Source organism: Castor canadensis, chromosome 2, assembly GCF_047511655.1.
Source record: "Castor canadensis chromosome 2, mCasCan1.hap1v2, whole genome shotgun sequence".
Taxonomy (NCBI): Eukaryota; Metazoa; Chordata; class Mammalia; order Rodentia; family Castoridae; genus Castor; species Castor canadensis.
Window position 1 is genome coordinate 58820077 of NC_133387.1, and position 13961 is coordinate 58834037.

Genomic DNA, 13961 nt, shown 5'->3' on the forward strand with positions numbered 1-13961 from the left:
GTGCTATTGATTTTGAAAAATAATGGTAATAATAATAAGTCAAATAGTATGCAGTGAAACACATCTTTCTTCCACTTCACTGGAATCTGTCCAGGAACAATTGTTGCTTATATCACCTCAGATTTATTTATCAAAAACCTTTCATGTTTAGAAGATGGGAACACATGATATTAAATGTCCTGCTACTTGTTGTTCTGGTCTAGTGCATTTTACAGTGTGTCCTATGTCATTATATGTGTGTGTATGTAAATATGTGTATGTCATGCTTCTAAATATTTATATCAATATTTAAAAGAGCACTTATCCAATCTCTTACTGGATGTTACTATAGATTTTTAAAGGAAGATCTAGTGTTCGGTAATGTAAGAGTTTTTCTGCTTTGATAGTGAATAAAAGAGTAGATAGCTTTTATTTCTTGTCAAGCTCAGGTTAGCAGTTTTACTACTCCTGCATTTACGTCTTTAAAAGTACTTCAAATTTTGGAGAAATATATCAGTGATCATAATGTAACCTGGGCAACTCGTATGATTTAAATGAATATTTATAGAGGTCATTGTGTATAAATGTGGAAGTCCAGGGAAATTGCTCAATGAAAGTTATGATTTTCATTTCTGCTACTGGCTTTCTCTGTTTTCCATAGCAACAGCTGTATATTGGATCTGCTTCTGCTGTGGCTCAAGTCAGGTTCCACCACTGTGACATGTATGGAAGTGCTTGTGCTGACTGCTGCCTGGCTCGAGACCCTTACTGTGCCTGGGATGGCATATCGTGTTCCCGGTACTTTCCCACAGGCACACATGCAAAAAGGTGAATCATACTACTTGATAGAATATTTTCACAGTTCAGGAAATCTCTGGTGCTCTTTTTTCTTTTTCTTTTTGTACTCATTCAATAAAAATGACCACACTAATTTTATTTAAATAACTAATCATAGTTATTATATTTTAATCCTAATATAAGCTTTGAAAACTTGAAATTTTCCTGAAGGTAACTTTAATCGATTATTGTGTTCATAGACTGGAGCTAATCATAATTTTGGGGTTTCATTTTTTCATCTGGGTTCACATCCTCTTCCATTTTCTGAGATTTTTGTTGCAAGATATGAAACAAGTTTAGATAAACTTAAAATGTGGAAATGGCAGGCCACCACACTTGAAGGATTTGAAGACTTAAAAAGAAAATAAATAAATAAATTCTAAAATACATCCTGCAATTTCCCTTGTCTTCTCTACCAGCTGGTCTTCATTTATTTCATTTTGAAAGTGAATATTTTAACTCCTAGGCAAATACATGACCTGTATAATTAATGAAATGTGTGATTTAATTCAACACAAATGAAAGGTACTTACAGAGCTCTAAACTCTATTTTCTACAACTCTGTAGGTCACTGCCATTTGTTAGAGAAGGTAAAACAAGGATTCTTTAAACAGGAGAACTTGGAGTTCACAAAGAACTTTGAAGAATAAGTCTCTACTCAAGTCATAGAAAGCTGAGCATACTTTGGGAAAATAAATATGGAAAATTTTTTTTATTTGTCATAGAATTAAGAGGGTTTTTTTCCTTATGGAAGAGTGACCAAAGACAAAATAAAGCAAAATATATGAAACTGTACAAAGTTTTTTCTACTGAAAATTAGTCCGTACTAATTTCAAGTAATCAAACTACTTAAATTTGAGTTATTTTTCTTAAACTTTTTAAAGAATATAATTGAACCCAATTTAGTGTAATGATTTGTTCTTGGTTCACACTCATAGGAGACTCTTAATTCAGAAACTCTTGTTAATTTGACCTAAATTAACATTTGAATGAATATTTAAAGAAAGGTTATAATAAGCTAATGTGAAAAGAGGACATTTGTGAGCTAAATAATTGACCAATAGTGTTAAAGAATGCAGCAAGTTAATTAATACTTGCTGATATTTAAAATGATTCTTGAAGAATGTAGCCATAATATTATTTGAAAAAGTTGATTAGTGACTTATTCACCTAATAATCCAATTACTGTACTATGAACAAGAAGTATGAAGAAACACTCACTGACTGTTGTCTGCAGAAAATCAGAACTGAGGGCGGAGAGTGGAACTGCATGTGGTAGTGACTTACTATTGAGCACCAAGTGCAATGCACACAATACTTTATTCAGTTCTCAAAATTAATGAATTTTTTGAGCACTTATTGAGCACAATCCTGGAAGTAGAGACATACGAAGATTCCAGTAAAGAGGATTGTTTGTGCAAAGGCATAGAATGCTCAGGGAAAACCCTGCAGTTCCATGACTCAGGAGTAAAGTAGCAGGATTCATGGGTGAATAGTTAATTTTTTAGAGACTTAAAATTAGTGAGTTTTTAAAATTTATTATTAACTGACATGAAAATATATTGATGCAGTATCATGTGATGTTACTGACATCATGAGTATATTATGTTATGATTAAATCGTAATGATTAAACACAATGGTCAAGCATTTAGAATTTCTTCATGGTGAACACATTCAAAATCTTTTCTTCCAGTATTTGAAATACAAGCCAATTATTATTTTCTTTCATAACCTTAGGAAAGGTAATTTTTGCAAAAATAATAAAGCTAATTATTTTATTATTATTACCAACAATAAAAAGTTTTACAAGCCTTGCACTAATGCTTATGAAAAGCAAGGTTTTATATTAGGCATATGGCAGTGATGATGAATTTTAACTGAGCAAAAACAGCCATCAGCAAACAGCAGTCTTAATTGGTAATGTCTTAAAAGGAATAGGGAAAAGGAGTTACTTAGAAAAGTTAAATAAATGGGCAAAATGGTAGACAGGAAGGAATGAAAAGCTGGAGTCAGAAGCCACACTCATAAGTGAATTAGTTCAGTTCAGTGGCATGGAATGGAGATCCTTCAGTGGTGTCAAATTCTTTTGAACCATTACCACCCCTGAGAACGTTTTGGACAAGTTCCAGGACATGAAGAGAGAATAGTTTGCTTTTATAGCAGATCATTTTTGCTTCAGACCGGAATAGAAGCAGAAATTGAAAAATGGTCATTAAAATAAATACTTTTCTGCTCACAGAGTGAAAATGAGTCAACAGGGGAAAAATATTAATTCACAATCCAAACCACTTGTTTAATATGGCCTTCCAAAGTACACTATAATTTATAAAGCTGGGTCTTTTTCTCTTCCTTGCCCTCCCTTTGTCTATTTCCAGTGTTCTCTTTAAAGGTTTCTAAGAGGCTGGAGATACAAGAAAAATATGCAATTTTCAGAATGAAAGGAAACTTTGCTCTAACAGTCTCAAACTTCTCATTCAAAGACATGCTATTTTTAATGCTGAATTGAAGCACAATCATGTGGAATTGGTATAATATGAGCTGAAACTTTGCTTGAGGACATTCGTGTCCATTTTAATGCATGCTTCCAATTATTTTAAACAAACTTTTTGTACTTTTCACTTACTACTCAAGTAACTTACATAGAACTACATGATTGCTGTTTTCTTTATTCGATAAAACACCATCTCTGTAAAGTGGAAACCATTTCATTTTCTCTGCTCCATTAATCATCATTGTTCAATAGACTTTAGATTCTCAATGCTAAAGCCACACTCAACCAAGGGAGGAATGAACAATAGCTAGATTTGCTATCACTTGTATAATAATATATATATGCTAGTATAAAATAATATAAAAACAGAAAACTTTCTAGTTTTGCTTGTTACTTTGCTTTACAAGTTCTATGTTCAATCTAGCTTAACAGAAGGATTGATGTGACAATATTAACTTTAACTTTGCATTATCCTGGGTGTTTAGATAAGGTTTTCTAATCTTTAATCTATTTAAAACAACAAAAAAAAAGTATTCTTTTGAATATGGTTAATAATCCTAACATTTAGAAGATTCATCTGCCCTATCTTTTGAGATATATTAAATTGTTTTAAAGGGTCAAAATTCCTGTGTGAGAAAGCATTTCAACTCTTGAAGTATTATTATTGCTATCATCATCATCATCATCATCATTATTATTTCCAGGCAATGAGGAAACCCTGGAATAACAAAAGCAAAACAAAAATCATTGTGACTCTAATAGATTTTAAGTTTTAGTAACCAGCTCCATTTAAAAACAAGGATACAAAGAACCAGGAAAGAAAAGAGCTGTGCACAAAGTCATAGAGATGTTAGTAGTGGCACTGGGATTTGAATCTCACTTTTTAAAAAAATCATTGCATGTAGTTAAAGTATCTCATTGTCACTTACTTAACTTCACTGTCACTCTCCAGGGTACACATAGGCTTTGCTTTCTATTTTCCCTTAGTCTTTTTTTTTTTTCATTTTTCTTTTATTATTCATATGTGCATACAAGGCTTGGTTCATTTCTCCCCCCCTGCCCCCACCCCCTCCCTTACCACCCACTTCGCCCCCTCCCTCTCCCCCCCCCAATACCCAGCAGAAACTATTTTGCCCTTATTTCTAATTTTGTTGTAGAGAGAGTATAAGCAATAATAGGAAGGAACAAGGGTTTTTGCTGGTTGAGATAAGGATAGCTATACAGGGCATTGACTCACATTGATTTCCTGTGCGTGGGTGTTACCTTCTAGGTTAATTCTTTTTGATCTAACCTTTTCTCTAGTACCTGTTCCCCGTTTCCTATTGGCCTCAGTTGCTTTAAGGTATCTGCTTTAGTTTCTCTGCATTAAGGGCAACAAATGCTAGCTAGTTTTTAGGTGTCTTGCCTATCCTCACCCCTTCCTTGTGTGCTCTCGCTTTTATCATGTGCTCATAGTCCAATCCCCTTGTTGTGTTTGCCCTTGATCTAATGTCCACATATGAGGAAGAACATATGATTTTTGGTCTTTTGGGCCAGGCTAACCTCACTCAGAATGATGTTCTCCAATTCCATCCATTCCCTTAGTCTTGAAAAAAATGCCATGACTTAGAGAAGAAAGTGGTATTTTCCACATTTATGTAATACTTCTCTTTTTATCTCTAATTTGAATTAAGGACACCGCAGATATTGACTCTAGAATTCCAGTACAAATCATGATAATTTCTATTGGATAATTCCTTAGAAAGTTGTTTAAAAATGTAAAACTTGATATATATTCTGGAAATCTTTTCCATGGATATAGACAATTATATTTTTTAAAGTTTGTATGTCTAAGCAATCTATAAAATACAGTAGAGTAGTCCTAATAAGCATACTTAATATTTCTTGAGTCCTACAAGATGAAACACATACTAGTAAATATGTATAACACACCAGCACATTGAATAGAGGTATATACTTTGTAAATATTATGTTTGAATAAAAGAGTAAGCTGAACATATTATTAACTTATCTGTTTTTATTTGAAACCATATTTGTGCTAATTGATCATTATGACCCTAGAACAAAATATTTGGCTTCAAATAAATGTCTTTTTTCCTATAAACTTTGTTATATGACACTTTGTGCTCAAATATTGTCTTATCTGCATACATCCCTTGTCACTCAAAACATTCCTTTAAACCAGAAGTTTCTCATTGAGCTAAGTTTTCAGCAAAATGTAAAGAGAAAGTTGGTGAATTATTGTTTGGGGATTCAAAATTCAATATTATGTATACATTTAAAGAACAGTGTTATGTAGATCTTAATGTTGAAAATATGGAAAGTATGAAAGTTCAATTTTATATTTGTTTCAAAACACACCAGTCTTTTCAATAGCAGAATGTTACTTGAATATTTAATGTGATTGCTTATATTTTAAAATCTGGAGAATTGAAATTTGAACATTTAAATGCATTTTGTTTCTTCAGGCGATTCCGCAGACAAGATGTCCGGCATGGAAATGCAGCTCAGCAATGCTTTGGACAACAGTTTGTTGGTAATCCACACAAAGTCAATTACAGTGTACACTGAGGATGAACTCTACATTTCCTCTATTGAGTCATTTTCTTTGTGATTCATCTGTGCCAGAACAATGTCACCATCAGTATTCATCTGTTTTCTTCCATGTGTTAAATTTTGTGGATTTGACACGTAGTTTTTATAGAATCAGCAAAATAGGTATCACATACCATCATCAAGATTTCCTATTAGACCTCAAAGCTTGGGAATCTTAAAACAAAACTTCAGCATACTTCAGGTGGCTGATGACACAGTGTCTCTCAGAATTTATCTATTCATCTCAAAACTGGCTTTATCAAGTGTGATAGAGCTTCAGTTCACTTACTAAGATTTGGAAGAAACTGAACCCTTTCCTCTTTTACTAGAGCAACCCTAGAGCCAGTGCTGGTTGGTTTCAGCTTTAGACAAATATAAAGAAGTAAAGCACAACAGAAAAATGCTTTCCTTACTCTTCCCATTATGATGGATGATGAACAGGTTGTGTTTCATGTCATTGGGTCCCGAGGCAGTAACAGGTGGAAGGGCACAGTGATTGGTCATTCCCACATTCACAGATTGTAGTCCAGAATCAATTACTGGACTGAGGCTGACCAGCATTCAGTGCAAGACTCAAACCTGTGGAAATATAGGCAAAAGAAAGCATAGCCTTAACAGTTGGAAAATTTAGGGTTTGCTTTTGAAAATGAAGAAGACTGAAGTGTTGGGGAAAAAAACATCCTGGGTTGTAGTTAATAAATTCATCATGGTTAAAACAAAAAAAGAAAAAAATTACTTGCTTTTATTTTCTACCACAGTAAGTATTCTTGCCTGCTACAACTTTGAATTCAAGTTTAGTAAGGCCTTTTCTTGTCCAAGACAGCATATAATCCAAAAACACTTAAGTCAAAAAAAATCCTTAGTGCAATGTTGTTCTCTCTTCTTACAAATGAGTCTGACACATGGATAAGTGCAATTCCTTGCAGAAGTATCATCAACACTTGTCTATGTAATGCCAGATCATGTAGATTTCTCATTTCCACTTTTGCATGCAAAGATGAATTTAATCTATGCCTTACTTGAACAGCTGGGGCTTACCTTCTTTTTCCTGCCATATCAGTGGATGTTGCCATTGAGTTTCCATGAGCTTAACCTCAGTACACTTCACAGATTCCTCAGGATCCCATCTTTTAGAACCAAAGTTCCACTTGCTTCCTTCAATCCCACTCCATAGACTACTTTCCTTTTTAATGCCTAGATTTTGATATGCAACCTCTTACTGATTTCTCTAAGTGACATTGCATGAAAATTATCAACAAATAATAGTTACTTGCATTGCTACAGTGATCTGAATAAAGAATTTTTTCTTTTTTATTCTGTTTTATGATTTATTGGCATATAATAGTTGTACAGGGGATACATTGTGATATTTACATATATGCTTACAAAAATATCTTAGATTTTTTAAAAACAACTTTTACCAGTAAAATCAAAATTTCAAGGCTAATATTAACATTCTTCTTGTAGGAGATGCTTTGGATAAAACCGAAGAGAGACTTGCTTATGGCATAGAGAACAACAGTACTTTGCTGGAATGTACCCCACGATCTTTACAAGCAAAAGTCATCTGGTTTGTGCAGAAAGGACATGAAACAAGAAAAGAAGAGGTAATTCATAGCTGTATATTCACACCATGGTGTTTTTGTATAATGTGTGATCAGTAGATAGAAGTTTTGGGATACTTGAGTGAAACTGTGTTGTGTTATACATGTGTTACTTAAATAATCAATTTTCTGTAAATATGACTTTTATACATATAAAATGCAGGTACATATGCATATAGATTTTATATTCATATATTTATATCCACACATAAATTATTTTATATAAATATACAAAAAAATTCAGATTCTGCCAATTGGAATTTCCATTCAATAAGTACTTATAGCTTCATAATTTTAGTGTCATGTCATGAAAATGGTAGTTTTAAATTGCATTGACCAAGATAGTGTTCCTGAGAATAGCAAACATAGTTACCCATAGCACATATGAAAAATAGAATTAAAACAACAGCAGCAACAAGTTGTAAAATAAAGCCTTTAAATCATATAGGAGACACACTGGCCTACAGTTCTTGTCCACTCAGAACAAAAGCACAGCATCAACTCTTTCACCATTCAGGCAGTTTTGTTGATGAAGATTGTATTTCTGTAATCACCTAATGGCTGGAGAGGGATGGCTAGGACTGCTTTTAGAGATGGAAAGATAGGTAGCATTTAAAGCACATGTATGGAATAGCCTGAAGGCAGTTACTGAAAGAAAGGATGAGTCAGGGGAGCTGGCTGGTAAAGGGAATGTCTAGGGCATAAAGCAACTAAGAAAGAGATCATCGATGCTGCTGTGGACTTTGAATTCAATTTTTACAAAAATAAAATTATAAAATAACGTGTAAAAGAAAATTTGTTTATATTAGAAGGAGATAACTTTTGTTTAATATTGGAGAATACTGGAAAGAGAAGGTTGCAAGTTAAGTAATGGAAAAGGATGCTAGAGACCTGGCTTGTGGCAGATGGGAGAGCTAACAGATACATACCTGGTAGAAAGTAAACCAATGGAGATTTCTACTTTATTTTGGCATGGGGGATTAATTAAATACTTGTTTTTGAAAGCCCAAATTACTGATTTCAAAAGTTACTTTTGGACTGGCAGAGTGGCTCAAGCAGTAGAGCACCTGTTTAGCAAGCATGAAGCTGAGTTCAAAGCCCAGTATCACCAAAAGAAAAAAAGGATTTTTTTTAGCCTTTGGTGAAATTAAAAATTTTTGATCTATAATTAAATAGTACATTGGGGAAATAATTAAATTTGTAAACCTGGGCTTCTTAGTAGTTATTAGAAAGGAAGTCACCGCAACTTACCAAAGGCTATTAAAGGCAATATAGAAATTAAATTGGGAAAGGAAAATTCAAAATTTTATGGTATCAAAAGAATAAAGACATATAAAAATATTTCAGTTTATTGCACTAAATTAAATTGTTCACTTAGCATTAAGGTATTTTCCACTTCAACAAATTTGAGGTGAAATGACTTTCTAAATTCCATCACAACTCTGGTGACAGGAAGAGGATCTGGGAGTGTTCCAAGGTTGCTCCACTTGAATGGCTGCAGAAGACATCAGTGTTTTCCTTCACTCACTATGTTCTATTTCTAATTTGGGGCACACCATAATCTGCCTCATTTGGAATTTTTTTTCCAAATCATTCTGACATGCTGCATCCATCAATAGTCAATTATATTCTTTCACATCCTAATGATATATTCTCTTTTTCCATAATTCTCAGCCCCTTTTTTCAACTGCATTTTAATTTCCCTGACTGATATATTTACAGATATGTGAAACTTTGAATTACTCTACATGAAAGATACTTCACAATCAGATTATTCACGGTTGCTCTAGAATTATTAACAATCTAAAAATAAAACACAAAATTGCTGACTTTATCAAAGGCTGAATGAATATGCTATACACTCAAAGTAGGTTTATTTTATGAGTCCTGAGTTTCATTTAAAGGTCATTTTGCATTTATTGTCATTCTATGTCTCATTTACTATGAGACATATATTAAGTAATCACATTATCAACTATAGGCAATTATAAAGTATTTTTAGGTTCACCTAGTCCGATTTTTACCTCCTATGAGAATGTTATTTAGAGCAGCCCTGACAAAGGCTATTAAGGTTCTGACTGGTGCTACAAACTATAAAAAGTCATTAATTTGTCAGACCACAGAATGTATACTTCTTCCTTTTATGGATCACAAATCTTAGATTGTGGGAATTCTGCCTGTTTAAGCTTCCACTTTGTGCCGGATGGACACAGCTCTCTATAGTTACCCAGAAGGAACATGTTCATGTTAATAAAATTTCTACTCAAATCAATCTTTAGAATCTTTAAATAAGTGAGTTGCCAGAAAGCACCTAAAAATTTCAGTTATTTAGTTCTTAATCTCTGGATTGCATAAAATCTTTCAAATATGTACTTTTGTTTCCTGTTTCCTTAAATACAATATGTGAAACACAATCTCCACATATTTTATTAATGCCATAAATATTTATGTACCTTGTGACCTTGACTTGATCACCTGATTATTTATATTATTAGTTTCTATAATCACACTAAATGTTGATTAAATAAAGTGAATATAAAAATATTATTTGCTATAAATACCACCAGTTATTGTGATGTTATTCTAGAGACTAGAATACTTTTGACAAGTGAAGTTATTTTTTTTATTTTATCACTTTTACATTTACTTACATGTGTGTACATTGTTTGTGCCACCTCCCCCCGTGCCATAATCCATATATTAGGGAGAACATGTGATTTTTGGCCTTCTGAGCCTGGCTAACTTCACTTAAGATGATGTTCTCTAGTTCTATCCATTTACCTGCAAATGACAAAATTTCATTCTTCTTTGTGGCTGAGTAAAATTCCATTGTGTATAAATACCACACTTTCTTGATCCATTTGTTGGTAGTGAGGCATCTTGGCTGTTTCCACAGCTTGGCTGTTGTGAATAGTGCTGCAAGAAACATTGGTATGCAGGTGGTTTTATAATAACTTGAGTCGCATTCCTTTATGTATATCCCTAGGAGTGGCATTGCTGAATCATAGAGCAGATCTATGTTTAGTTTTTTAAGGAGCCTCCATATCATTTCCAAAATGGAAAACATTATGTACTAGCTTGCATTCCCACCACCAGTGTATCAGGATTCCTTTTTGCCCCCTGCATCCTCATCAGCATTTTTTGGTGGTGGTGTTCTTGATAATAGCCATTCTAACAGTGGTGAGGTGAATCTTAGTGTGGTTTTGACTTGCATTTCCTTTATGGGCAGGAACAGTGAGCATTTTTTTGTGTGTTTTTCAGCCTTTTGGATTTCTTTCTTAGAAAAAGTTCTGATTAGTTCAGTTGCCCACTTCTTTATTAGTTCATTGATTTTTGGGGAGTTTAGTTTTTTGAACACTGTATATTCTGGTTATCAGTCCTTTGTCTGATATATAGCTAGCAAATATTTTCCCCTATTCTGTGGGTGGTCTCTTCACTTTAAAGACCATTTCTTTTATTGTACAGAAAGCTTTTTAATTTCATGTAGTCCCATTTATCCATCCTTTCTCTTAGTTGCTGTACTGATGGAGTTCTAGTGAGGAAGTCCTTGCCTATTCCTATTGTTTCTTTGAGGTCATTCTTTAATATGTATGTACCTGTTACACAAAGGACCCATGCTAGGTGCCTTATCTTGTTATTCTCATATTTCACAACAGCATGTTAGATGTGATCACCCCATCTTATATACACAGCAACTAAAATTCAGGTTATTGCTCATACACAGTAGTGACACACCCAAGGTTTAATCTCAAATATTTCTGACTCCAAAGCTGTGCTAATATTTACATTCATTCACTGTCTAAATATCAAGAACATTTTGTGTACTTTATACCATTATATTCTCAAAAATTAGTTTATAAATGAAGTGATTGAAATATAGCATGTTAATAATTCTCCTGATCACTCACAGCTAGTCAAATAAGTTAAGATCCAGGTATCTATGTTCTTTCTACTAAGCCACAAAATCTTACAAATTCAGAATCTAAATATAGTTTCAGATGCATTAGGGGCATAGAATAAATAGAAAGCCATTTATAAGAAAAGTTCATGTACTTGAATTCTGAAAAATGCTCATGATGCCACCTTGATCCTCACGTTATGCTTTTCTCAGAGTTTAGGGGAGCATGCTGCATCAGCTTGGTTAGCAAAGGCAGCACTCCTCATCTTTAGCTAAGAACCTGCCCATGATTTGAACTGCTCCCCTTCTAAACTGATACAGTGAATCATTATTACACAGTTTGTGTGTCAATGTTTCTATTCTCAAAGTGCTCTTCAAACTCTTTTCTGTGCTTATAAGAGGGTTCATACATCACAGTAATTGTGTTGTATCATTTGAGATTATATTGATAGAAAATCTGGCATAGTTTAGCTCACTACCATATTTTAAATTATAAGAATACTTACTTCATCATTTAAAATGATGCATTGAGTAGTTACTATGTCCTGCTTTTATAGAAATTATATTATGGAGAACAGAGAACAACAATAATAAATAAGAACAATATTTAATGTATCAGATAATGATAAAGGAAAAATACAAGTGTGATTACTTATAGGGAGAGTTTGTAATTTTAAGGACATAGTCATGGAAGTTTTCTCTAAGAAGGATATCAAGAGAGTGACATTTGAAAAACAAATGAGAAAGGTAAGAGAATAGGTTATGTGGCCACGTGGGAGAACTTTCTAGGCACTGGCAATAACAGATACAAAAGAGTGTTGAGATGGGAGTGCATCTGATACATTTATAGAACAGCAGAGTGGATAGAGGGGAAGGAGCAACAGGAAGACTAATTGACCATGAATCAGCTCAGTATCTTTTGTGCCATTATAAGGGTGTTGGTGTTTGTTCTGAATTAAGTAGGAAACCACTGAGTAGTTTTCAGTAAAGCTGTGACATGATTTGGTTTTAAAAAGATCACTTTAGTTAGTACATAATATATGAGAGTGGGGATGTGTATGGAGCAAGTATTCATTGAAGTGACAGGGACATAGTAATAAAGTATAAATTTTAAAGTTCAAAGACACAACATTAGCTCTTATTATGGGGCATTCCTTCAAGACCAAATGATGTATGAATGATTATCTCATATACTAAGTAGCAGTACACTTTGCATATAATTGCCAGTGTTATTAAAATTGTGAAAGATTTTTATCATTTAAAACTTCTACTTTTTCAAACTTCTGCTTTCTGTTTAAATGTCTGTAATTAATGTTTGGAACTTAATATTCATGTGAAGCTTTCTTTAATAAATGATCAATAACTCATTGTCTTAGCCCTTGAAGTATATAATCTTGGAGTGAAGAAGTTAATATAAATAAATAATTATAATATAGTGGGTTGCTTGTGGTTCTGCTGAAATCAAGAGAAAAGAAAACCATCTAACCAATGTGTGTGTTTAGATGTAGCATAATGGACAATCAGGAAAAGATACATAGTAGAGGCAGCATTTAAGCCATGTCTTACAGAATGATGAGAGACACGTAGCAGAGAGAATGGCACAAACATATGTCATAGAGTTGAGAAATAATATGCTTTGTGTAAATCCTTGACTGGAAGTGAGGAAAGCAAATGAGTAGATGGATCAAAGCATCCATTTACTTAGATGAACTGTTCAGATAAATTACTCTAGAAACTGGAATGTAGACTTAGGAGATAAGCAAGATGCCAAGATAACTATTTAGGAAAGTCAGTAGTAACAAATGATTTTTGACCACATGAACTAAGGATAATGTTATGAGATAACATTAGTGGATTTGATATTTCAGGTAAAAGAGAAACAAAAAATTACATGCTCCTTGTTTAGGTGACTGTGTGGCTGATGGTGTAGTAACACAATTCAAATAATATGAGGGTGGGGAGAAGCAGGTTTGGGAGAAAGGTAGTGAATTAATTTTTGGACAAGGTACATTGGAAACTCCCATACATCTTTCAGACAGAGATCCACTGTTGGCATGTGCCCATCAGAATAGAAAGATTTGAAATGTCAAGAGATGTCAGGAAGACATTAGTAAAGTAATTAAATTCATGGGGGCAATAAAAGAATAATACAACAAAATCAATAAAACAACATTTACTGTGTGCTACGCACTGTCATAAGCATTTTAAATACATCAGTGTTTTGAATCTTTGCAATAGTTCTATAATATCCCCATTATAAATGAAAAAACTGAAACAGAGAGACCAAGTTACTTGCAGATCACACAGACGTGAAGTCAGTCTGCATTTGAGCACGGAGAGTCTGGTTTCAATTTTGGCTCTACAGTCACAATGCAGTGATGCTGCCATTAGCATAGCTTACCTTGGAGAATAAGTGACTACGACCCACAGGAACTCTTAATGTAATAACCAATGGAAAACCCTACATTAAAGGTAAAATTAGATGATAAACTCTAAAAGATAAAGTAGAAATAGTAAAAAAAAGTAAAAAAAGTAATAATCATAGTTAGCATTCAT

General features: G+C 33.4%; 1 protein-coding gene across 4 annotated transcripts in view; it reads left to right on the forward strand.

Moving 5' to 3' along the window:
- Positions 1-13961, forward strand: part of Sema3e (semaphorin 3E) — a 275022-nt gene that overhangs the window by 246372 nt on the left and 14689 nt on the right. For all 4 annotated transcript variants that reach the window (XM_020155039.2, XM_074064864.1, XM_074064865.1 and 1 more), the window contains exons 14-16: positions 641-807; positions 5777-5844; positions 7371-7510. In XM_020155039.2, the coding sequence (XP_020010628.2) occupies positions 641-807; positions 5777-5844; positions 7371-7510 (375 nt within the window). The remainder of the gene's footprint in view (positions 1-640; positions 808-5776; positions 5845-7370; positions 7511-13961) is intronic.